The sequence below is a fragment of the Heptranchias perlo genome, chromosome 28 (assembly GCF_035084215.1).
Source record: "Heptranchias perlo isolate sHepPer1 chromosome 28, sHepPer1.hap1, whole genome shotgun sequence".
Lineage (NCBI taxonomy): Eukaryota > Metazoa > Chordata > Chondrichthyes > Hexanchiformes > Hexanchidae > Heptranchias > Heptranchias perlo.
The window spans coordinates 26,589,754-26,616,984 of NC_090352.1; the positions used below are offsets into that span (position 1 = coordinate 26,589,754).

The window sequence follows — 27,231 nt, forward strand, 5'->3', positions numbered from 1 at the left end:
ATTAGTAGCAGCCTACTGCTCAAAACTGGTGGGTGTTCTGCTTGCCCATTTACAGGCCCAGCTGAAAATTACATCAGGTGGGTCTTGGCCATCCTTAGAGCAGCTGAGGTCCTCCCCCATCCCCTAGATTGTCAACTGCCGGCTGCCTGTTTTTCAGGCAAGAAATGGGCAGCTAGCAGTTGAAAATCGCCCCCCTCCCCCACCATATTCCTTCAGGTATTGGTTTTACACAATGCAATATTGCATTGCTTATACACTTCTCAGCACATCCATTCAATAATAGTAACAAAAGTCAATTTAAAAAGTGTTTTATGTAATTAAAATAACAGCTGGCATGGAATACAATACTGTAATTCAAATCCCAAACTGGGCCGTACGGTGGGTTAGAACAGAATACTTTCACCTATGGGTCTACAGTGAGGAGAGGATTCTTTTTTTCTCTCTCTGTGGTTACAAAGGTGAAGAGAGTTTGAGCAATCCGACACATCTTCTCAATGGACATTGGATAGAACAAAACAGACCCATAATTTGCCATTAATGCACACTAAGTTGGCAATCTCATTCAAAGAGGCGCTTAGGAAGGCTGTTGGGGAAGTGGAAAGTTTCATAATGTGGTGCTGTCCAGAAGTTTGGATTAAGGCTGATTGATGTCGATAGGACAAAGAGAACTTTATTCTTCATCTGAAACTGAGTGACAAAAGTGAAGACCGATATCTCTCACCCGCAACATTCAGTTTTACTACTATGGTTTGACATTGGAACCACTCAATTTGAAAGATATTCTTGTAACTCATTGCCGTGGATTAACTACCCTACATGTAACTTTGCAGTAATGTAACAGTGCACAGTGACGTGACCACCTCACTAATCATATGTACACTGACATATTTCAGCATTGTTAAAATATGTAAAACACACACACACCAGTTCAAACTTCAAACTGCAGCATATATACTATTTCCCTGGACCATCAACTATACTGCAGCAACTGACATGGTTATTCAGGTTATTCCAGAAATTCAGTTTGCTCAATAAATTCCCCCAAGAACACAACAGGATCTATTCTTCCCTCCCATCCCTTCCTTTCTTGAAGGCATTGACTCCTTGCTGAAATACAATTCTGTGGTTAGCAGTTGCCTTCTGGGACTTTGTCCAAGTGGCCATTTACTTGGAGACCAGTTACCAGTGGTGTCCTGAAGGGATTGGTGTTAGGACTTTTGCTCTTTATTATTTTCATTAATGACCTCGATGTAGGTGTTGTGAGAATGATCTGTAAGTTTGTGGACAATACCAAGATGTGTGCGAGTGTTAGGAATGTAGAGGATGCTCATCTATTGCAAGCAGACCTAGATGTGTGAAGGCAATGAGCCCAAGTTTGGCAAATTATGTTTAACTTAGAAAAGTGTAATGTGTGTGGGCAGATCTAATGCTAAATATATATACACACTACAGGGAACAGAAATAAAGCCAGTGGTGAAAGAAAGAGATCTGGGCGTTATATTAAATCAATCTCTGATAGTTCATGATCAATGCCATGAAGCTATAGCTAAAGCAAATGAGGTTCTAGGTTGTATTCACAAGACAATTCACTATAAAACAAAGCACACCATTTTGTCCTCTTGCAAGTCCTCTGTTAGGCCTCAGTTAGAATACTGTGTTCAGTTTTGGTCTCCTCACATGGTGGGGGATATTGAGGCTTTGAAAATGGTGCTGAAGATTGCCACAAGATTAATTCAGAGTTTAAAACACCTGAGTTACCCAGATGTGTATACTTTAGAAAAGCAGAGACTCGGAGGTGATTTGATCGAGGTTGATAAACAAAACCTAGTCGCTTCATTATTTTATGTGGACCATTTATTTTAACTGGTTAGTTTAAGGAGGTCCAGGGATCACGCTTACAAGGTATGAAAGGGTGGAACTAGGTTGCATATTAGGCGGTGGTTCTTTTCCAGAGAATAGTGGATGTGGAACAGGTTTCTGGCTCATGTAGTGAATGCTGATTTACTGTATTCCTCCAAGTGAGAGCTGGACCTGTTTCTGGCTGGGGCGGAGATTACCTTGTACAAGAGGTAGGTACCCCGTAATATAAATCAGGGTCAATATGATCTCCTGGCCTAGTTTCGTTCGCCTAAAGGGGCCGGAGAGGAAAGTTCCAGTTTTTCTCCCCTAATTGCCCAGGGTTTTTATCTGGTTTTTCACCTCTCCCAGGAGAGTACATGGTTCCGGGTGGGTAGGAAGTGACTATATCATAATGTATGCGGTATCACAACTATATGGGACAGGTTAGATGGGCCTGTGGGTCTTCTCCTGTCTGTCCTTTTCATATATTTGTACTATTCATGTGTGAGGCTCGACAGTGAGTGCCAGCAGGCTCTTCGACTGTGGAGGTCATGACAGCCGAACCTAATCCTGTTCTTACCTGACATCCACACACGTACTTCCAGATTAAGTCAGTGACATAACCCCTTGAATTCAGTTCTTAAAGGGACTGAGTGCCTACATACCTATAATGGCCAGAGTGCAAGAACACATACATTCTGTCCTGGAATAGGAGACCGCAAGCTAATTAAAGCCTTGGCTATTGCTTTGTGCTTTAATTGACCCTATGTTCTCCTGTTCTGTCACAGAACGAACAATACAACTGGAGTTCTGCTGCAGTCCTTTATGTAAGGAATCTTACAACACCAGGTTATAGTCCAACTGTTTTATTTGAAAATCAAAATATCATCAAATAAAACAGTTGGACTATAATCTGGTGTTGTAAGATTCCTTACATTTGTCAACCCCAGTCCATCACCGGCATCTCCACATCGCAGTCCTTTATGGAATGATATGACAATATTTGCATCAAATCTGCTTGTTTTTTTTTCTTGCATAGTCAATCAGTAGTCTCAAAGAGCTGGATGTCGTTGGAATGGAAGGGATAGAAGCCCTGAGGTTGAAAACCATTCATTACTTCTGTTTACAATGTTTGTGATAAAAGACTTTTGCTTCAATAAACAATTCATCCTCCTTCCTGTCTCTTGCTCTCTGTTGACTGTAATGATGTACAGAAATACAGCTGTAAACTTTAAAGATGTTTTGAATAGCATCTGTTCTTTTGTTTCCAGGTGTGGGTAGATGCAGCAGCACAGATTTTCTTTTCCCTTGGCCCGGGATTTGGTGTCCTCTTGGCATTTGCCAGCTACAACAAATTCAACAACAACTGTTACAAGTCAGTCTCATAAACAATGTGTGAATTACTTTTCAACAAGTTATCTTGTTTAGGCTTGCAACTATCATTAGATTTATTTCCTATTTTCTGTTTTTGTTGAATGTTGGCTCCCAGTAGGATTGAGCATGTCAGTGCAGGGAAATGAAAACACATTTCCACTTTTGGCACCCAATGTCTGGATCAAGTCAGTTACAACAAGGGCAGGGTACAGGGTGAAGCTCTTCCCCCACAATATTCCCCAGCCTTAAAGGTGCACCCTCCACTGCACCAGTTTTGTGCTGAATGGAGTGTGTTTTCACGCAGTGGACACACACCAACTAAGACCTTGGTTAAAGGGCCCTTAATGCAGGGGAGAAAGTGGAGATTTTCCTTCCATCAGTTTGGGCTTGATTTGAACTCATTCCCCTGGGTGATGCGATGGTGCCAACCCACTGCACCCCTCAATCTGGAACATCATTAGGATTTTGATACAAAGTGTATCAGTGGGATTTGAAAACATCCTGTTGAATTGCAAAATTCAATACACACTTTGTAGGTGTTTTACTAAAATAAATTGTTATTCCTTCTGTTAGTAAATATGGTGTCTAATGACATTATCTTCTCATAACTGCTCACATTGGGATTATATGATGAAATATACTTTGCTTTAAAAAAGGGAGGGGAGTAAACACTTCATTAAAAAGTTGTTCTCCAGAATGACAAATGATGGCTACCCAGGAACTGCACCCATTCCAGACATTGTAGAAAAGCTAATCCCATTTAACAACCGTCAAGCAAGTGTGCACATGTGTGCTATAGAAGATTTGTACGGTGCAGTCTATGTGATAAGCAAGGCGTACTTTTTATCCAATTGATATTAAACAAACACTGTAGAATGTGTAATGCTCTGGTGCCTCATGAAATTTCCCTTTAAATAAACATTCCCGTTAATACAGTGCACTGACATATATTCAACTTTGCAATGTTTTCATTTTAAAAAATCACCTCTGTGCTTTACCACTGAAAGGACCTTAAATAACCCTGAAAATTTTACTTACTTCTGCCACCTGCCCCCCCCCCCAGATCCCCATTACAAGGCCTTCTGTTATACAGCAGCCTATATTATAATGCAGCTTAATGTCAACTTCCAAATTTAATAGTTGCATTTTATTTTGTCGTGGGACATTGAATAGATCTCAGACCCATGTTTTAATGTACAAGCTGCATTATAACCAAGCTCAATTAATGAGGTCAGAATGCATTAACCTGGTGCAATAAGTATTCTACATTGATTTGTAACAAAATTCAGAAAGTATGCTCATCAATAGTCTGTGAGAAATTAAAATTTGATCATCTAAATTGAATTCGGGCAATGGACTAATTCTTGTTTCCTTGCTTTAGGGATGCTTTGGTCACCAGCACTGTGAACTGCATGACCAGTTTGTTGTCTGGCTGTGTTATATTTACTGTTCTTGGCTACATGGCAGAAAAGAGGAATGAAGAAGTGGCAGATGTGGCCAAAGACACCGGTAGGATGACATTGACTTTATTTTTAGTCAACAAGTTAAAAAAATCTTCCTCAAGCTTCTCTCACCTTGCCAGTTTTCCAGTAACAATTCCTTGATTCCCAGAATGTACAGTGATGTCAGCAGAGACTGCAATAACAACAATCAAACTTTCAACAATTCTACAAGTTGATAACCAATGACAGTGGTGTGTTTTCTAAAACATATTATTGATTACTGAGTAGTTCTTTAAATTGAAAAATCAGTTTTTGACAAATTGAGAGTTCTGGTGAGGAAGTGAGGTTGGTGGGCTTGCCTGGACCAACGATCATTTCCTGTATCTTAAAAACTCTTACTTTCTTTAAGGACTAGCATAAAAGCCACTTGTTGGGTGTTCTGAGCAAGAAGATAGTAACCCCATCGTCTATTCACAAATATAGTTGATAGTTGGGGCTGGGAGTTATTTTGAATGGCTTGTGATTCCTGAGGACCTCAACACCCTTACGGTTGACAGTTATATGTAGAAAATAATATCTTTTTATCAAAGTAGGGTCAGCTACCCATACATAACTTTACAATGACATTCCCAATTGTTTTTTGTTTTACTAAAATCACTATCACAAAAAATCTATGAGGATAATTTGTTTCAGTATTTGTGAGATGGATGGAGGTCCCATCTTAAAAAAAATACAAACGTGTGTATTGTAGGAAACAGCCAATTATCCCCAATACAAATCCTGAAAGGAGCATTAGGACAAATGAACCATTTCATGAACCATTACATTTTATGCATTTACTTGAATAATTTGCAGGTAATTTGCAGAATATTACAATATGGTACCTGAAAATTAAATCTTAAATTTAGAATGAGGTTACAAAAAGTAAATATAGAACCAGATCTATAACTGTGTATGAAAGCATTGATTATCTCACTCTAACATCTGACACAAAACAAACAATAGATAGCTGGGAGTGATTTACCAATTTAATCAATGTACATATTACACATTTCTCACTGATGAATAAGTAAAAAAAAATGATTGACTTTGGTTTGCTCATATTGCCAGAATTTCTGGCAGGCTCTTGCAATGGGCAGGAAAGAGAAAATAAGAAACAACTCCAGGCTAAAAGGAGAAATAGTTACTAAAAAGATAGGAGGTGGCTATTCAGTTTGAAGAATTGCAATACCCAGAAAGGCTGCCCTGACAGTTGCAGAATTTGCTGTTTAGTCATGGCCCTAAGATCAACATCTGCTGATTAGAGTAGGGATGACAGAGAATATATTGGGCCCGAATTTGGTGCAAACTTGTGCTATAGTAACAGCGAATCCATGTGTACGCCATTATTATGGTGCAGACATTTCAGGAAACTCTGGCGCGAGTGACTTATGCCATTAAATACCCCACACCATAATTTCCTGGAACTTTTGCGCTGCTCCACAGAGATCTTTGCCGAAAAGTTAAACAGCTAATTATCATGTTATTAACAACACCGACAATAGGACCTGTAGGTACACAGGGTAGTGTCACAATAACTATAGTATTACAAAGAAATTTTGTGCTAATATAACAATTGTATGCCTCCTTCTCTAAATTTGAAAACATAAACCCCCCCCACCTTATTATAATATACTTTATGGATGGCTCTCCAAGAGCTATAAGTGTAAAAATTAGTTTGCCAATACAATAAAGTGCATATGATCCCAGCAATGTCTGATTTAAGTGTTGTAAACAATTTTACAACACCAAGTTATAGTCCAGCAATTTTATTTTAAATTCACAAGCTTTCGGAGATTTTCTCCTTCCTCAGGTAAATGTTTCAAGATCTCCTTGAAGCCTACGCATTTATGTAGGCTTCAAGGAGATCTTGAAACATTTACCTGAGGAAGGAGAAAATCTCCGAAAGCTTGTGAATTTAAAATAAAATTGCTGGACTATAACTTGGTGTTGTAAAATTGTTTACAATTGTCAACCCCAGTCCATCACCGGCATCTCCACATCATGATTTAAGTGTGCCAGCCAAATGCATGGACAGAATTTCATTGGTTTTCAGACAGTAACTGGGTGAATATCAGTCATTTCTGACTATCTCGTCCAATGTTAAAGTCTCACCTGCTGATTTACGAGTAACATTAAGAGTAATGGAAGCTTCGTGCGAGTATGTAGCCTACTTACCTCGTTCCCACACTGCAGAAAGATACAACCGAGCAAGAAGCTAGAATGCAGAGGAAGACAGTATTAACAGAATGTTAGTCTGGTTAGTTTGTAATCTGCTTCTGTCCTTTTCCTCCCAGGGCCAAGTCTGCTTTTCATCACTTATGCAGAGGCGATAGCCAATATGCCTGCGTCCACATTTTTCGCCATAATATTTTTCCTAATGCTGATTACATTGGGTTTGGACAGTACGGTAAGCAAAAAAAATTATCTACAAATTATTATTATACAAATTATCCCATTAGTCATCTAATATAATTCTTTATGGTTCAATAGTATTGATCACTTTCATATTTCAAGACCTGAGGGAGCATGTACACTAGTCAGGTTCTTATTAAATTAAATATTTTTTAACGTCTAAGAAAACTAGCTTAATTTGAAGACCCTCACCGAACAGCTGCTGGCGGGCGCAATCAGTGGAAACTTGCCATCCTCGTTATTTCATTTGGGGTTGGGCCGGATTCAGCGTGATGATTTTTGAACCAGCGCAAAAGATCGCGGAAACTCGAATTAAGCTGGACATAATTTACGCCCAGCATACATCGCAATTCCTCGATCTTTTGTGCTGATCTGGCCAGATTGCGCTGATAAAATCAATGCAATCTTGCGGAAACTCTAGCCCAATATATGCAGAATAAGTAATAATATAAACAGTGACAACAAATGAACAGTTGCTGTGTGCTGTTTGGCTTTACAATTCATTGTGGTAAAGGTCTTTCTGTAAAATAGGAATGCCTATTATTTTGGTAAGTTTTTTGTTTTTATTCCTAGTTTGCTGGCCTGGAAGGAGTGATAACTGCAGTACTGGATGAATATTCAGAGACACTTGGAAAACGGCGTGAATGGTTTGTGCTTGGCCTGGTCATAGTCTGCTATTTGGGAGCTTTGAGCACCCTTACATATGTAAGTGCAAAGGTTTTTTAAAAGTGGTAAACTACAGGTGGTTCCCCTCTTCCTTCTAATTACACTAGAGCGTGCTTAATAATGGATATATTTACTTTGGTGCCAGTATTTTTATAAATTCAAGTTAAGTAAACATAATTTGTACTTTGCCTGATCACAGTTTACTTTCTGCAAAAATATTAAGTGGTACACCAGAGGTGATTCACCCAGCCCTTATCTTACAACTTAGTTTAACATTTGGGCAAACGACAGACTAAAGCTTTGAGTTAACAGCAGCAAGTAACCAAAATGGAAAGTATTTTTTATTTTGTTGTTTTGTTTTATTGATGTAGGTAAATTCAAACAGATTCTTTCAAACAGTTAGCCACGTAGTTCATTCCTGTCGCTAAGTTAGTCCTCTCCACAGCTCCAAGTTATTTTCCTTGATTAAAAGAGCAGGAGAGCTTGGCCTGTAGACTTCTCCGTAGACACAACCATTCCTATCATTAGCAGATGTATTAGAGTAGTAACATTTGTGCAGGACAAGATTCAAATCGTAGCCAATTTTCTCCATCCTGTTCCCTCTTTCCCCCCCCCCACCCCCCCCCCCCCCCCCCAACCAAACAACTCAGAAATTTCTTTTAGGAGAACTGTTACACAACTGTTTATCTTCAAGTTGTGAGGCAAATGCTTTAGTTATTTACTGTAACTGCTGTGGTGCAAATACCTAACTATTGAGCTAACATAGCATTTGGTTGCTGATCTTCTCGGCCTCATTGCTCCCTGATGTGGAGATGCCGGTGATGGACTGGGGTTGACAATTGTAAACAATTTTACAACACCAAGTTATAGTCCAGCAATTTTATTCTAAATTCACAAGCTTTCGGAAGCTTCCTCCTTCCTCAGGTGAATGATGTGGATTGCTCCCTGACATGGCCAGAGGACTACTTCAACATTAAAATGAATGAAGTTATACCTGTAGAATAACTGGGTTAAAACAGTTGATCCTTGTTGAACCAGACTTCCATACCTTCACATGTGTACAAAACTACCCACATTTTATCAGCACAGTGCAAGAATATCCTGTCTTTAGATATCAGAATCACAATTTTGAAACTAGAGATTAAAATTCTGATAAAAAAAATGCAGTTCTGATGAAAGCCCCACCCAACATGCTAGCCTGTCTTTTTCAGTCGCTAACTGACCTTTTGTGCGTCATTTTCTATTTTTAACTTGGGTCCTAAGACCACACTCATTCTCCTCTTCTTCAGCCTTGTCATAATTGGATATAGCCTGTCTGAATTTTCACAAATTCTTGTGATGCATCTTGTGATTTTGAGCCGTTACTGCTGCCTGGCTAAGCAATAAGATATTTTCTGATGCCGCTGTGTCGGTTCTAACCTGTCTTCATATTCCCAAGATGGAATTCTATAATGCCAGCTTTGTTTGCTGCCCTTTTCATCTTAAAATGTGTCTCCCTCACTTTCCACCTTGATGCTGCCCACAATGTTCTCCTCCAGATTCATGAATTGACTGGAGGTTTTTTTTGTGGCAAACCACAGTGGACGCTAGTAGGCCATTAAAATTGCCTCGGGGTCCCCTCTGAGCAATAGGACCCCTATTTGCGTATACTTATGAGGCATCTGCCTGAGTTAGGCGGACACCTCAACTGCCTGTTGTTAAACAGCTATGAGGCTGTATCTGAGTGCCAAAAAGTACCTCAGTTTTATCTCCCGTTCCATCAGGTTCCTGTTGGGCAAAGGGAATTAAAATCCCCCCTTCTATTTTGCTTTTCAAAACTCTCATATTTTTACCAATAAAATTTGCCATTGTTGGATAATTCTATGTGTCGAGTGCATACGAAACAGATGCAGTTCCATAAGTCTTCAACAAGCTTACTGAAGGAAAAGAAAAGTCAAATGAAGATGAAGATCATCATGTTTTTAATGTAAATACAATGTTCCTCTCCTATACAGTGCATTAATTGGTAAATGTCATACATTTCTATCATTTTAGGGTGGGGCATATGTGGTGAAATTTTTTGAAGGATATGCTACAGGAGCTGCTGTCATTGCTGTTGTGTTTCTGGAATCAATAGCCGTGTCTTGGTTTTATGGTAAGTTACTTTACGCAAATGAAAAATGCACAGCATTGGGGATATTTGAATACTAGTTTGGCAGAGATAGAATTGTGAAACATGTTCCAAATCACTTCACACTTGAGGAGCACAAGAAGCTCAGAGCTTAAAGGGTTTTCATGGATTGTCCTTGCCTACTGATTTCTCCTGATGATGCTTTACAATGTACTGATCAGACCATGCTTACAATAAAGTGTTCAGTTTGGTAACCATGCCACTAAAAAGATATGCTTGCATTATAAAGGATGCAACAAAAAACTCGGTAAGACTGATCCCAAGTGTAAAGGTGATGAGATAGGAAGACATAAAGAAGATGGGAGTCTAAAACTAGGGGCCATAAATATAAGGTAGTCACTAAGAAATCCAATAAGGAATTCAGTAGACACTTCTTTACCTAGAGGGTGGTTAGAATGTAGAATTTGCTACCACATGGAGTAGTTGAGGCGAATAGCACAGATGCATTTAAGGGGAAGCTAGATAAGTACATGAGGGAGAAAGGAATAGAAGGGTATGCTGATAAGGTTAGATGAAGTAGGGAGGGAGGCAGCTCATGTGGAGCATAAACACTGGCATAGACCAGTTGAACCAAATGGCCTGTTTCTGTGCTGTAATTTCCATGTAAGTTTGAGCTTTACAGTCTAGAAAAAAGCCAGGTAAGAGGTGAGGATTTCATTAAAGTATACAAAATAATAAATGCTATAGATAAGGTAAACTCGGGTTATTTAAAATAAGTCAGGAAAGTTAGAACAGGACATAAATGGAAATTGGTGAAAAATAAAAATTTAGAACAGGTGTCAGGAAAAAATTAATTACTCAAAGTATTACATGATCCACCAACCGAAGTGATATGGGCCTCTCCTCCTTAAAACCCACCTCTTTGACCAAGCTTTCGGTCACCCCTCCTAATATTGCCTTTGGGTTGGAGTCCATTTCTTTTTATTGACGCCTCTGTGAAATTGGGAAGTTTTCCTAAGTTAAAGGCACTATAATAATATAAGTACTTTTACTATTTAACTGTGAATAATAATATAAAATCAAAGACAGACATGTGACTTTAAAATGGCGACTGAATTACATTTGCACATCCCGCTCGAATTCTCCCCCATCCTCTGACTTTCACCTGAAGACTACATGTAGTTTCGACTCCCTGTATGTAATGCCACAGGTGATGGAATAAGTATTAGAAAAGCTTTCAGTTAAACTTCAAATATTTAAAATAGGTCGATGCATTCTCATACAGAATTACCAGGAGGGATTATGTAAATAAAGAATGGCTGTAAATAGAACTTTGATCTGTTTGACTTGATTCATGTTCACTTTCTTTTCTGTTCTTACTACTTTAGGAATGAAGCGTTTCTGCACGGACATTAAAGAAATGCTTGGTTTCAGCCCCGGCTGGTACTGGCAGATATGCTGGGTTGCTATTAGCCCAATTTTCCTTCTGGTAAGATTGACCTTGAGGACAATACTTAGTCAGCTTGTTACTGATTCCTCTTTGTGTTATTTCGTACTAAGTAAGATGAGCCACTTGTGTCAGGGCATGGGAAACTGACAACAGATGCAAAACTTTCCCCAGCATTGAAACAATACTGCTAATTCCCAACCTCAACGAGGTGCCCTGTACTGGATCAGACTGATTTTTCTGCTTACACATGCTCTGTCTTTCTGGGCACTATGGCCAAACACTTCATTTGGTGCCAAATGTGAAACCAGATGTATGCTGCATCCAATGGACATTGGATTGAAACAATTAATTTCATGTAAGATCTTTAACAGCTGTTGGGAAAGAGGTCTTTCCTCTCTTTTTGGCTCGACCCAAAGGTGAAATGACAGTGTTCTTGAACGTACTTCAGTACACAGCCCCCGAGTTTACTGATCCTTACAAATCAAATGGTCTTGGGTATCTTAGATGCTCAAGGATAGAACTTTTGTAGCAGGTCTATGGTATTTTCTTTCTCTTCCCTGTCAGTTAAATCTATCTTAGATACTTGTCAAGCAAATTATTACAACATATCTCAATCTTTATGACAGCCATGACATTACATGTTTTTCCTGTCACCTCTGTGAAGTACGTAGGACAATTTTTCTATGTTAAATGTCAGCCTTGAGTTAGTGATAGCACTCTTGCCTCTGAGTCAGAAGGTTATAGGTTAAAACCCTACTATAGAGACTTGAGCACATAATTTAAGCTGACACAGCAGCACAGTACTAAGGGAGCGTTGCACCGATGGAGATGCTGTTTTTCAGGAGAGATGTTAAACTGAGGTCCCGTCCCCCTATTTAGGTGGACATAAACAATCCCATGGCACTTTTCAAAGATGAGCAGGGAAGTTTCTCCAGCTGTCCAAGCCAACATTTACCCCTTAACCAACACAACCAAAAACCAGATTATCTGGTCATTTGTCTCATTGCTGTTTGTGGGACCTTGCTGTGTGCAAATTGGCTGCTGCTTTTCCCCACATTACAACAGTGCCTGCATTTCAAAAAAGTACTTCACTGGCTGTGAAACACTTTGGGGTGTCCTAAGGTCATGAAAGGTGCCATATAAATGCAAGTTGTTCTTACTGTTGAAACAAACCAGGCTTCTTTCTAATACAGATCACTTTCAATTTGGCAGAAGGAAAAAAGATTCAGTGGGATTTGAACTTAATTAATATGAAAGAAGTCTTGTGGAGGTATTATTCTCCCAAATAACATGGCCAGTGGTTTCGCTCATTTGAGACATGAACTAGTTTTAGAAGTGTACCTCATTGACCAGAGACGAGTCAAAGAGCAGCTCTCTTACTTATTGTGAAAGAGTAGAGGATGGCATGAATTGTAAATTAAAATGTGAATGATATCTTCATGGCCCCCCTTTTAAAATCAGCTAAAGAAGATTATCATCAGCATCTTTTTATCTGGATTGTTCTGATGATTTTTTGCTTAAATGTGAGTGCTAATTAGCATCAGTGAAACTGGCTTGGAGGAATTTCTGAGCCCTACAGTGTGAGGAAGCATGAATTAACATATATGAAACTGATCCTTGTGGGTTAATAACTGTATACTGATAACTACCTTGTAATTCTTAAGTTCAGTAACTGCTCTAAGCCAGTTCCCTCAATTATGCCATTGATATTCATCGTTTAAAGAAATAGTTTGTTGAAAACACTCAATCTTAAAATAACTGAACTGAAAGTATTTATCGCAAACAGCTTGATTTATGCTTTTGCTTTCCTACATATATGACACTGCAGCAAATGGTCTTGTACTTGGAAAAAGTTGATCTGAAGTATGAGTTGATATTTTATCCAAGTTGATTTTAATTGGATTCCATTGTACTGCCCTCATAAGCCTACATTTATTGAGAATTGGATAGCAAAAAAATAGATTTTATTGCTCTTTTTCTGGCAGTTATGAACATTACCCTGCAGATATCCAGATGTGGTTTCTCAAAGCTATTTTATAGTTATGAAGCATGAATGCATAAAATGAAGAGCAAGAAAAGTATTTTTAAAAATGGGTTTTGGCAAGGAAAACTTGAAGATTCAAGAACAGCTTGTGTACCAAACTCAAAATATATATTTAACTTTTGTGAACCCATTTAGTTTCATAGTGATAAAAGGTGACAGCCACTTCATGATCAGATGATGGTGTGTTTAGATCCCAGGCCATCTCATCAATTCATTACCTCATTCACAGTTGTGATGTTTAGATGAATTTCATCAGTTTACAGTTGGTCCACTAGATATAGTAGTTAATCATTACGAAGATATGTAGTGTTACACTACATCACATTTGTATAAGATAACTGACTACATAACACAAGTAATGAATTTGCCTGTGTTATGTCTGGTGAAGTTCATAGGTTGTGAGAGGCTACTATCCATTCAATGAAAATGCTGAGAAGTCTCATCAAATTAATAGCTTCAAAGCAACATTGTTTATATGTAAGCAAGGACACTTGGTTCCAAGAAGTATGAACAATAACCAATACTACTGTGACACAGTTTGACACGAACCATTGGTATGGTTACCACCAACATATCTGTGCCTGAATGAGTTATGGTCTTCGACACTTGCACTGTTTCATAGGAAGTGGTCTATTTTGGGAGAAGAGAAAAATTGATGGTCAGTTTTAGTCCAAGGCAAGCACATGTCCTGTCAGCCAATCTTAGATCGTGGAATGACACTGATAGTGAAGAAAAAGAGACACAAAGAGGGATTTGTGTTAAACTATGTCCCACTTACTGCAAATCTTTACTTAAAACAATTCTAAAACTATGAAACAAAATATTGTATAAGGTTCCCATATTTCACTACAAATACAATTTGGAGATGAATGAAGGTGAGAAATATTGAACACAGGAATTAAATAAATTGCTACACTGCTTTGGCAAAGGCTCTTCTGAACTTGGAGCTAAAGGTACAATTTAGAAGGGTCTTGGGAAACGGAACTATATCTAACCCATGTTATATCTGATCTGGGAGCACTCATTATAAATTAAATGCCAATATTCAATGTTTCATACAACTTTCTCACTGAAATGGCTGATTTTTGTCAAACCCTAATTGTGTGAATGCTGTTTCGTAATAGCACCATCAAACTGTAAAATAAATTAAGCTGTTTGGCAGCGGAGAAATACAAAGTGTTGTAAATCTGTTTGGATTTGATTGTTTCTATCTTTCCATTAACAACAGTTGTTCTATTTTTCAACAGTTCATCATTGCCAGTTTCCTGTCAACTCCTCTAGAACTTAAGCTCTTTAACTACACTTACCCTTATTGGACTGCAGTAGTTGGCTACTGCATTGGTACTTCATCATTTATCTGTGTTCTGTCCTACATGGTTTACAAAATTATAATTACTCCAGGAACATTTAAACAGGTATGTGGCAGATGTTCAAATAAATATTAATATTCAGTTTTACTAACTAGTGGGGAAAGGAACATGGAGAGAGAACAGAATGTTCAGATTACTCCAAGGGAACTATGCAAGAGTCAACAGATTGACTGACTGTTGCCGTGTTCACATGTTGAAATGTTCACTTGCTTATTCACGTGTATTTTCAGTGATGTGTTTGATATTCTACTCATTGCTTAGATGTAGAAAGGATTTGTATGCTTTTTTTCTGCTCCTTTTCTGCCAATATTTTCTCCTCCACCATTGAAGTTGTTGACTCCTTGCTGGGGTACAGTTCCACAGACCTCAGACACCCTGCAGTAACTCGCTCATTGGTCATTCTTCATTGTCCTAAAATTGCAGTATGGAGTCTTTGTCAATGGGAGCGCTCAATTCTCCAATCTGCTGTCCTGTCTCTCGCAACTTCAGGACTCTGTGAACCTAGACAGTCTCTGTTTCTCAACTAGAATCATAGAATCATAGAAGTTTACAACATGGAAACAGGCCCTTCGGCCCAACATGTCCATGTTGCCCAGTTAAAACCACTAAGCTAGTCCCAATTGCCTGCACTTGGCCCATATCCCTCTATACCCATCTTACCCATGTAACTGTCCAAATGCTTTTTAAAAGACAAAATTGTAACCGCCTCTACTACTGCCTCTGGCAGCTCGTTCCAGACACTCACCACCCTTTGAGTGAAAAAATTGCCCCTCTGGACCCTTTTGTATCTCTCCCCTCTCACCTTAAATCTATGCCCCCTCGTTATAGACTCCCCTACCTTTGGGAAAAGATTTTGACTATCGACCTTATCTATGCCCCTCATTATTTTATAGACTTCTATAAGATCACTCCGAAGCCTCCTACTCTCCAGGGAAAAAAGTCTCAGCCTATCCAACCTCTCCCTATATGTCAAACCATCAAGTCCCGGTAGCATCCTAGTAAATCTTTTCTGCACTCTTTCTAGTTTAATAATATCCTTTCTATAATAGGGTGACCAGAACTGTACACAGTATTCCAAGTGTGGCCTAACTAATGTCTTGTACAACTACTAAGGTGAAAAGTCAAGACCCATAGTGCAGCACATCACTAAGACAGTAAAAGAGGACAAATCTATTGAACCGCAAATGGAGGCACAGCTGAACCCAATCCTGTCCTCATACAAATTATTTACACATTCTTCCAGCAAGGGTTGCTGAAAAGCATTAAGAAGCAGGAGCATAGGCTGATTTTCCTAACCCAGGACCACATTGTAGTGCCCCAACCAAACCCTGTTGAGATCGGATAACTCAGCACATACCAAGTATTGAATCTGAGAAAATCCTTGTCTGTATTGCTCAGCTAGTCACTTGTCTTCGATGTTATTTTAGTTCAGTTGGTAGAACTCTTGCCTTTGAGTCAGATGATTGTAGGTTCAAGCCCCATTCCGAGTTTGACAATTTTTGATTTTCCTCCCTCAATCAAAAACAGATCAATTGGTTCTTCATTTCAACAGATAAAACACTCACACTAGTTGTTTGATATTTACACCCAAAGGGAACCCAACTTCACAGCTGATAAACGATCATGTCATGAATTAGTTATGTCCATTCGATTAATTAATTATATATTGTAAACTACTGTTGTAAGCTTTCGTGGGCTATTGATAGCACTTCCTTCCCTCCTGTATTCTCAGTCTTTACTCTTACTTTCCTGAAGGAGGCAACATTCCACTGAAAGTGGTGCCTCTCAGAAACTATACTCAAGTGGCCATTTTTTCATGTCTGAGCCTCAATAGTTAGTGCTAGAGGTCTATTCAGTTCTATCCTCAACCAATGGCAGCAAATCTCTCCCCACACATACCTATTTCCAGTGGATAGCAATTATGAATGATTTTCTGTCCTCCCCATACCCAGGGATACCACAGCCAATTGAAGCAACTTGCTGCTGTCCAGCTGCTTCACCCTAGAAAGATCAAGCCTAGGACCTTCCTGACCTGTGTGGCTCAGTCTCACAGCATGTAGTTCATTCCTCCACTACTGGGAGAGTTGGTCTGTATTATGTTGAAGATGATTAAAAGTTCCCTAATGCAAATTTTAGGTTGTATTTTTAAAACAATAGAGCATTAACTTCTGCTGCAAGAGTTGTCGTTGCTGGGGAGCTTAAGCAATTTGATAAAGGACTGTGAAGCAAATAGTACCAATTTGTAACTTTTGTGTCAAGGAGATAAGATGTTGGTCTATGAACAACATGGCAGACACGATACAGGATGGAAGCCAGGATGTTTATGTTGCTGTGTTAGATTTAATGTGTCAGGCTGCAGTCAGGCAAACTGTTCTGTAAATTTGAAGCAGTGCTGTTATACAACTTGTGTTACAACATCCGTACACACTGCACATATAGTATACTAGTAAGCCCAGTACCAGAAAGAGAAATTTATCTTTTCTTTGATTCAAATCTATTCTATAATCACTTATGTATTTTATACCATATTGATTCTAGGAGCAGTGACTTTTTATTGTATAGCAAATAAATTATATTCACTAACTTACTTGTAATTTGCCTTTTAATTGTTTTCTTTAACAGCGGATTTTGAGAAGCATAACTCCAGAAGTTGAAGAAAGTGAAACTCCTAATTCTGGTGTCCACCTGAATACTGTTTGATACAGGCATAGTGAGTGCCCATAACTTCTTGGACTGACTACTCAACTCAGCCAGTGGCATTAAGAGGTCAAAAAACATGCCCTGAGTAATAGACACAAGGAGACACAGTGATCCTCAAAATGCAGCTTAATGATGTCAGTACTCCCTTCAAATTCTTTAGATTTTTGGGTTGTATTACTGTACTGGGGTCCATTAAATATTACCCCACACATACAATTAATTAATTATACACACACACACAAAATGATAAAAGTCAGAAAAATGTACTCATTTCTTTTTACTGCCCACAGGGCATTATACTACACATTGTTTTTATAAGAATGAATACCAGTGTTTGCATACTGTTGCTATGTCCTTTTATGATGTAGTTTGTGTATTTTACTGAGTAATTGGTATTTGTAGGTAAGCAATTTATTGGTGAATTACAATAGATTAGAATTTTTTTTTATGACCAAGCCTCCAAAGCAACATTTCAGTTAATTATAAATTTGATTTTAACATAAGCTGGATTTTTGTTGGGTTGTTAAAGGTCACTTGAAGTCATTGTAATTGGCTTGTGCATTGTTTAAAATTGTAAATCTTAAAACAAGCTGTTGACTTGTCCACTTTTAATCCAAATGTAGTCACGAGCCTGATTTTCGGTTGTGTGATGGAGTACGTCACATCTATGTTCAGGGTGCCTTATTCCTTCCATATTAGGTCATTGTTTTTTTTAAAAACAAATGCAGGTAAATAGGAAACATTCTAAGTCACTCAAAGGAAAAGATAACTGGAATAGTAAACTTTAGTTTTTGTACATAAATTATTTTCTGTTTAAACATATCAAAGGAAATGAATATAATTTTTACAAAACATTGCAATACATGCTTTTTAAATTAAAAATAAATTCAAGACAGGCTTAAATACTGTACTTTAAAATAAATGCGACGGTTATGCTGGACTTTCTGGTCAAATAACATCAGTAATTCGATATGTAAAAGGGGGAATGTCAATTAATAAAAACAGCAACATCCACAGACAAGATGGCTATAATTCAAATTACATTAATTTACAACCACATAGTAACATAATCCTTAGTCTTTGCATATTTGGCTGAGCTGTTCATTTAAAAAAAATATGAATCTGTGTGGAATTTGTATCCTATTTACTGATTTCTGTTCAGGACCAAGGTGTTACAAATGTTATCCTGGAGGTTACAAGGTGGCCCATACCATTATCTCACTAATGCGCTAAGCATGCATGCTTGGTCCAAATTACGATGCCTAACAACCATTGTAAAAGGCAGAGAGGCAAATTTCATGATGCAACAAAATCTTCCCTCTTGACATGAAAAAGTCTAATTCTGTGTATGGGGTATTGAGATTCCTATTGCAAATAAAGGACAACTACAGTAACATTAAATTGGAGTTACTGCTTTACATTATGTAGTGAGCTAAAAAGCACCATCACTCATCCACGTAACTGTTCTGGCAACATTTCAGCACTACGTCCTTAACAGCAGTCACTTCTACCTAATTCAGTCAATTAAAAGGACGTTAATTGTGTACTCTCACGGACAGAGCTCGTGTGTTTATATTCTATATGATTTTCTGCTCAGGATGGGTAGTACTGTTATTTTTCTAAGGCCATATTGAAATAGTGGCAGTTTATCCAAACACTAGGCTGTGTAGGTTAAGTTTCTTCTAATCAAAGCACCACTCACAGGCAAATGTGAACCACTGCAACTGTTAAGGTCATCCATCTTACTTTGTTCAAAACATCAATTTGTTTTTTTTTTAAATGGCTAGACCAAATGACTGATCTGAAGCAGTCAAAGTGAAACATTTGTGATTGTTACCCTACTAGCCCTTTTTGTCTTCCTGCATCACCCAACAAAATGTTTCTTTGATTTTTGTTTTCTTCTCAGTGTAGGCACCTATTTCATTCTTGTATAGCGGGGAGGATTGAATTAATTGGCTGCAGTCTCCCCTGCGGTTACTGTTCTGTTGCTTGTGCCAAGTATGAAAAGTATTTTAATAAAACAAAAAACATTTAATAATATAAAAACATTTCTGAAATAGATTAATAATGTTCCCCTAACATATATGTTCCTGGCAAGGGGCTTCTGCTATGCAGTATACCGATCACTGTATTTTATTTTTGAGAGTCAGGATCAGTAGCACAAGAATGTAATTGTCTGTAAAATCAATTTAAACATTAATTACTGAGATCCAGCAGATGAATGGGACCAGCCAATTAAAAGGGCAGTGCAAATATTGCAAAAGTTGGCAAGCTTAAGATTTGTAATATCAAAGTTTCCACATACACAGTGCAGCAAAACACTCCATCTAGTGAACTAAGTATTGATTAGTTTTAGCACAGATTAACCCCTTAATGACTTGTACTAGGTACACACTTTATTTTGTTAGTGGAATAGAAATGAAAATTCTCTTTGCACCCCGCCCCCCCCCCCCCCCCCACAAAAATTGGGGAAGCTAAATGATCAATTCCTAAAATGATAAACTGTAGCAATCTCATTTTTATTTCCCCAATTTGCCTCTGCAACAGACAACTTTTTCCACCACCAGGGCATGATGACTTGAATGGTCGGGCCCACCTGCAAGAGCAGCATCAATGCCATTTCTTGTTTGACCACTAGGAAGTACTGGGGTGGAGCCCTTTCCTTCCCCTTACTCCTTCAGTTGAGATTGCAGCTCATCATCCATTAGAAAACTATGTTGTGATGTTAGTAGAGGCTGGTATTTGAACCTGTGATAGAAGGCTGGAGTACAGCTCACAATTATCTTGTATCATTGGAATAAATAACCTCTGCTTCACCAGAGGCAAAATGAATTTCATTGAGATGTGCCATGAGGCTTAATTACAAGTGGTGTTTTTGCTGGTTATGTATTTAGAAATAATTTTTCTGATATAATTCTTTTGCTCTGCAAACTAATTCTTTATAAATTTTGGCAGGAAAAGGATTCACCAAATTAGGCAAAGTCCCTCAACAGTAACCCATATTCTTATAATTTAAGTAAGCAGCTTTGGTAACAAGTTGTTGTTTGGGTCTTAGTCAAAACTAGCTCTGACAATCTCTTGATTTAGGTAACTGTACAAACTCTACAGTAAAATACTTGGATTAGAGAACTGAAGGACAAGTACACTCAAGTAAATTACCCCATAATCCTAAATGTAATAGACACACTTATCAGTATCTCGTTACTCTGTTTAGTTAGAGGCAGCATGGACGCTGACATTGTGTGTGGAACTGCTCAGTCTGTGATGTCTTTTAAGTTCCATTCGTTGATGACTTCCTTGGACAATTCTAGGGCATAAAGAGAGGTGGTTCCTTTCAGAACATTTAGGATAATGGGATAATTCAGTCAAGTATACTTTGTCTTTAATTTTAAAAGGGTGTTAAAAATGGTACAATAAAGGATTCAGAAAGTGGTCATAAATTAGGACAATACCTACCTTTAAATTCTTTGTTGCCATTAGAGCATCATGAGTCCATAGTTTTTGATGTCATCTACATAAATGCACTTCCATTAGGAATCAGTGGATGGGTTTCAGGAATGGGAATGCTGAGCAATTGTTCCCTCCTTCAGCCCAGGGATAAGTGCCTGTAGTTGACTAGTTTTCACAGTCCAAAATGTTCCTAATGAACAACGATTTCAGATCTTGCTTCATATTGGTTATCAATGAGGCTTTCCGCAACGTAAGCACAACACACATACAAAAAATGTGTAAACTGGGGCTAATAATATTCTGGATAAACTTGTCAGATTGGCTGACAAACTCATGCCCTATAACATTATAGATTCTTGATCAACTCTTGCGCTAGAGTTCCAGTCATTTAAAAAAAAATGTACCTGTTGGAATTTGCTGCATATTGAAAAGATCGTTAACTGCTCTTTAGTGTGTGAAGTTTTACTCACTAAGTACAGTATTTCCATATTTGTGAGGTTGATTGATTTGCTCATGCAACTGCTAATGTATCAAGCCATCTTTGTATGTCTACTGTATTTGTTGCTTGAGTCTGTGTTTATTGAAACTGTTAGTCATCTGTTACTGTCAAATGTCTTTGTCCAGCTTTTGTATGTATGCAAATTATATTTCTAAATTGTTGTAATTATGTCATGCAAATGTGTGCCTACAGTTATTATTATTTTACATGGTTATTAAATAAAGTTTATCATTTCCCAAAGTATTCACTTTAACTAATGGAACTTAAACTTGTATATAACAAGGCAGAAATCACATGCACTTCTGGTTGCTTCCTGCCCATCCACCATAGTTCACCTGGGCTATTCATTTTCAGAATTGTTGGTCTCAGTGAAATGGCAATTTTCCTTTCTTGTCTTTTTTTTTGAAAACACAAATATAAAAGTAATATTTTAAATGAAAGCTTATTTTCCTGTGAAGTTAGCGAGGAATTTTTGAAATCATTCTGGAGTTATTTTACTTTTCTTCTTTCACAAAAAAAAAGTCTTGATACACTGGCAGGCTGATAATGGAGAGAGAACAAAGTGTTGTAGCTAAGTCAAAGATAAAGAGATAGGACAAGAGATAACAATTAAACTGTACTATTAATTTAAAATAAATGGTTCTATCTGCAACGTATATGAGGTCACAAAGCTTCCAATATGAGCAGACAAGGTTTTGTTCCCTATTGTGTTTGGTAGAAGATAATCCTTATAGACCAAAATAAATCCTGCTATTTTGGGGAGTTGGTTTCACTTTGTAGACTGAAGTTCCACATAACGAAACACAAAAAGGTGCCACAGACGATATTCACATTTGAAAACAAATTGCTCCTTTTTGCAAGGGTCTGTGGAAAACAGAAAATTTCAAGTTGCACTGTGATGAATTCCCTAACATACTCCAGCCACATTCAGGTGGTCCCTGCCAGAATAGCATTAATTTATCAGACTGTTTGTTATATTCATTTAGCAATTTGGAATTTACATATTTCAGTCTACATAAAAAGCATTAGTACGATATGATATATTACATACCAAATAGAACTAATTGTTCAATTTAGCTTTGTGGAAGTTAGTTTGCATTGAGAGAATTTAGAATCATGGTTCGGTACTGGCATTTGTTGACTCAGTTGTACACATTTGGGTGGTATTATGCGTCTAGATAGTTTGTTAGCTATGACTGGGGGAAGGACACCATTTTTAGTAAGGAAGTGCATTTTATATTGTGCTGCCATCCACTGCAGATTTAGGGTGGAGATGTGCTTCACTCTTGGTGCGTCATTGATGCTGGTCAGCTCACTGCTTTATGGGGGTGTGGCACTTGTGGATGGTAAGTTGTTCTGTGAATCTCCAAGAGAAGTGCCCAGATTGCCTGGTCTTTCTCCAGCTCTTGGAATTTGCTGAATATCATGCATTCTGATTGACATACATCTATCTCATTGATAGTTTACCCAGACCCTGGGGGATGCATGCGCTTGCTGCTAGAAATGAGAACAGTACCAGCCAACATCCTGGAGATGGCTTTTTTCCCATGGGAAGCTCAGACTGGGGTTTGGGGACAAGGAATTTTAAGACCAATCTGAATGGCTGGATCAGGAGACATTATCTCTAATTAACCCAGCAGCATCTTTTTTGATGATCCTAGACTTAGTCATCCCTTTTTCTTCTCTTTCAGATGATTACTCTGTTAGTCAGAACAAAAGCCTCTAAATTTGAGATATTGTATGAATTTAGTAATAACTTTTTGCAAGGTTATAATTTCATGACTAAATTGAAAATGCTTCAACCCAAATGTCTTGGAGGCAAATAACTTACCTGCTGTTAGTGGGGCTTTAGATACACTGAATAACATCACTCCAGAATATTCCAACTCCTTGTTGGCGTACAGTTCAATGGGCATTGTTGGCATCCAGTACCTCATCCAAGTAATTATTCTTCAAGTGAATGCTGGACGGCTACATCAATCAGCAGGCCGCACAAAGTGCTATAGCTAAGCGTGATACTGTCCTCACCGTGCACATACTTCCAAGCAAGCAACATTGGATAGAGATCAAGAGCAGGAACCATGGGTCCAATACTCAATACATGTAACCCACAACACAATACCATGTTAAATATTTGGAGATGCAGGTGTTTATTTAGTATAGCATTGACTATTTCTTATGATTATTTCCCCAAGAAAAGTTGGATAGTCAATCTTGTTGAAATAGCTAAAAGGTGAAATTGAAAGATTTGGCAGCATTTTAGATTTGGCAGTTAATGTCAAATCACTGCAGAGCAGCAATAAATAAAGCAAGTAGAATGTTGAACTGTCTTGCTAGATCAGAGGCTAACAGAAAGCAGGCTGTTGAACTTTGCAAAGACCTTCTGAGTTTCAGCCTTTTTCAATGTAGTCATGAAATACCAGCTCACAAAAGTCTTCTCAATTAAATATCAAATTTATGGAAAAACCCAAACTTTTCAGCTATAACAAGTTTAGTTTAACAAGGTGTTTACAGCTATGCCCTATCTACAGTAGTCTGCAATTATTGCAGCATGTTTGATAGTTTTACCATAGTGCTTTACCCTTGTATAAAGAAAGTGTTAAGTTAATAAATAAAATCTCAAGTTTAGCAGAATGCAGTTTACAATACTCTTTTAAGCCCCAAGTATTTATTTCTAGGGGGATAACAAACAGCAAATGGTCTGCCTTAAAATACCTAAATATACACACCTATGCTGGAATACTGATTCAAAAGTGATGTGTTACACCATTCATTTTCATTCACAATGTCACAATTATCTTGGCTTGCTACTTGAAGGTGAAGAATTGTTTTTAATAATTATTATGGTTTCATACAAGACTTCACAAAAACCTTCACCAAAGATTATTTTATATATTTGAATTTCTGTAGATAGCAGTCCCAATAAAACTACTCATTTTCCTCTGGCTCAATATATGACTTTGTTGAAGCCCTGTTCATCTGCCTTGCAAGATACCGCTCTTTTGCAGACATAATAGTCTCTTGATTGCTGCGCTTGGAAAATTTGCTGAGCTGTTGGGCGTGTACAGTCCCATTTGTTTCCTTTTCTGGATCATCTTTTGGTTTTTGCTCACACAACAAATTCAGATTCTTGTCCTCTTCTTCGTTATTTCTTGTTTCTACACTCTGTTCTTCGTCTCTTTCTTTTTCTTCCGATCTGGATCTCTTGTGATCATGTTTTCTAGGTTTCTCTTTTTCTGATGTAGTACTGGAGCTATCTTCCTTTATATCACTGCTTCCATATTTCTCATCAGGTCTTTCGTAGGTTTCTCTTCCACGGACCTCCTTGTCCTGGTTTCCCTCTTCTTGGTCATGCTCTCGGTATTTTTCTTCCTTTCTATTGTCATCTTTCTTTGTATACTTCTCTTTGTCCCGCTCTCGTTCCTTGAGCTTTTCATTTCTCGCTTGCTCGTCTCTTTCTTTATGCTTCTCTCCATGATCTCTGTGTCTCTCGTCCCTTCCACTGTTGTAATCTTTACCTTTAGATTTTTCCTCCTTGGTTCTCTTCTGATCTTTGCTATCTTTATACTTTTCTCGTTCTCTATCTTTTCTACCATAATCTCTTTCTCTATGCTTTTCCTTGTCATGTTTGTGCTCCTTATGGCTTGAACTTTCCCCACTTCTGCAGTTCCTTTCCTTATCTCTGTAACTCTTTGAGTGGCTCTTGCCTTTCTCACTTCTGCCTTCTTTGGTTGAATAGCCCATGCGTTGATGGTGACTTTGCTCTTCCTCACTAGAAGACTCTACATGCCTTCTGTATTGACGACTTCTTGCCTTCTCTTCGTTAATCTCTGAGCTCTCATCATCATTTCTTGTTTTGGAAGCCCATCTTTTCTGGCCATTTTTAGCTTCGTTGTCACCATCACTGTCAATTTCAAAGTCACTGTCTGCATCTAGGCTTTGGTTGACTTTATCCACAGACATTGATATGCCATCAGGGATTTTACAGTCATTTTCATCAGGATAGTTTCTTGATTGTTCTTCTTTCACACTGAGGAGACAAATACAGAATGTAACTCTGACTAAGAAAATTATGTAAAATATAAGTTTTTTTTAAAATTAAGATAAAATGAGTGATGGAATTGCCAGGACCCTAAATGCTACTAAAATTTCTATTTGATAAACACTTTCATTTACTGAATAAGTAAATTATCTAGTGGACTGATTTCAAGAAACCTTGTGGAAGACAAAAGCTCTTTCCAAATTTTGATAGAAGTCTTATTTATGTATTAAATGGTCAACATCTCTAGAAACATTCCAATTTTAAAATTAATTTAAAGACACACGACAGTAAACTTTTCTAGAATTATACTCAAATTCGGACAAGCTATATCACATGTAACAAAATCAAAGGTGACCAGAAGTTTCAAAAATAAGTTACTCTGTGCCATTTAGATTTCACTAATTTTTGGTGAAGTATTGTGTGTTCAAGGTACAGAATGGTAACGCTGAGAAATGGACCATGTTTTTAAACTTTCCAACCTCCCAAACTTGATTACTCTTAGTCAAGCATCAATTTATCAACTCCTTCACAATCATACTAAATCAAATTAAAATCACACCCACTCTCCTAAGTCCAGCTTTAGATCCCATTACAGGGGAACATTGCTACAAGAAGCAGTACTCCAAATGTTAAGTATTCCTCTCATTTACTTAATGCACAAAACTCAAGATCTTTTATACCAGATGGGAAACATCCATCGATGGACTGGCTCATGTATACCAGACTTTATTTTATTTTTGGTCAGGCACAATGCCTGACATGCACACAGACCCACCATGTTTAAGAGTCTCCAAAACAAACCTGAAAAACCTGCCTAAGTTGTGTCCTTTTGCCTGATTATGTCCCTGTAAGGGGCACATTCCACCTGTCCAAGCCCAGAGAACATAGTTGCAGGTTGGCAACAGCCAAGGCTTTAGGACCCCATGGTGTGTTCTGCTGGAGTTTAACTGCTTGGCTGGACAATTAATAGTGCCTTAGAGTACTGCTAAACTGTCTCAAGTATCGGACTGCTAAGTAACTATCCACTTCTGATCTCCAAAAAGTAACCATCCAGTTCCAATCTCCTATTGCCAGTCATGTCACCTTAGAACCAGCTTGATTCCAAAGAGGTCTTGTTTACCTACTCAGTCTCAGCCCAGCACCCCCCACCCCGCAGATAGTCACTGAATGGTCATTAGACAACTGACAAGTGTGGGCTTGAGCCTTGCTGGGCAGGGAGGAGAACTTTTCCTGAACAGCATGGCGACACGCACAACTCACTACATAGTTCATGAATGCACTTCAACCATCTTCCTGACTACAATATGAGTGCACATCTAACCTTCCAACAGTGGCTACACAGTCACATACTTGGCTTCTGCAGTCCCATGCCTCTCAAGAGTTTTGTCAGCTGTTGACAAACACCTGTCTAAACCATGGTGGAAAGACCTAGCAGGATAGCACCTTGCTAGCTACTTCGATGCACAAGTTCAATGCTATGTAAAGGCTTATTCCTCACTAACAGCTTAATCTAGGTCCTCATATAAGGAAATTAACGTAGATATGAGTTTGACTCCACATCCTGATGTTGGGCAAAAGTGTAGGTCAGAACCCTTCCTTCCTGCCTGCTATTTTTGGTTTAATGGTCAAGAAATAATTGCTCTGCCAATCTTAACAAAAAGTCAGTCAGGGACAATCAGCATTCTTTTCAGTTCTGGATGCCAATACTGAACCACCAATTTTTAAAAGTCAGTACTGGCCAAGTATTGCTGTGGAAAAGATTTCACATGACTTTGGTATATCAATTAAGCA

General features: G+C 38.2%; 2 protein-coding genes across 3 annotated transcripts in view; one reads left to right on the forward strand and one right to left on the reverse strand.

Annotated features, from left to right (window-relative positions):
• slc6a4a (solute carrier family 6 member 4a) overlaps window positions 1-21,638 on the forward strand; it is a 50,381-nt gene extending 28,743 nt beyond the window's left edge. The window contains exons 7-14 of the mRNA XM_068008248.1: window positions 3,111-3,214; window positions 4,595-4,722; window positions 6,992-7,104; window positions 7,683-7,814; window positions 9,810-9,909; window positions 11,274-11,374; window positions 14,627-14,794; window positions 17,372-21,638. Coding sequence (XP_067864349.1) covers window positions 3,111-3,214; window positions 4,595-4,722; window positions 6,992-7,104; window positions 7,683-7,814; window positions 9,810-9,909; window positions 11,274-11,374; window positions 14,627-14,794; window positions 17,372-17,449 — 924 coding nt within the window. The 3' untranslated portion in view covers window positions 17,450-21,638. The remainder of the gene's footprint in view (window positions 1-3,110; window positions 3,215-4,594; window positions 4,723-6,991; window positions 7,105-7,682; window positions 7,815-9,809; window positions 9,910-11,273; window positions 11,375-14,626; window positions 14,795-17,371) is intronic.
• A 2,571-nt stretch (window positions 21,639-24,209) lies between these two features.
• Window positions 24,210-27,231, reverse strand: part of nsrp1 (nuclear speckle splicing regulatory protein 1) — a 38,259-nt gene continuing 35,237 nt past the window's right edge. For both annotated transcript variants that reach the window (XM_068008251.1, XM_068008250.1), the window contains exon 7: window positions 24,210-25,428. In XM_068008251.1, the coding sequence (XP_067864352.1) occupies window positions 24,327-25,428 (1,102 nt within the window). In that variant the 3' untranslated portion in view covers window positions 24,210-24,326. The remainder of the gene's footprint in view (window positions 25,429-27,231) is intronic.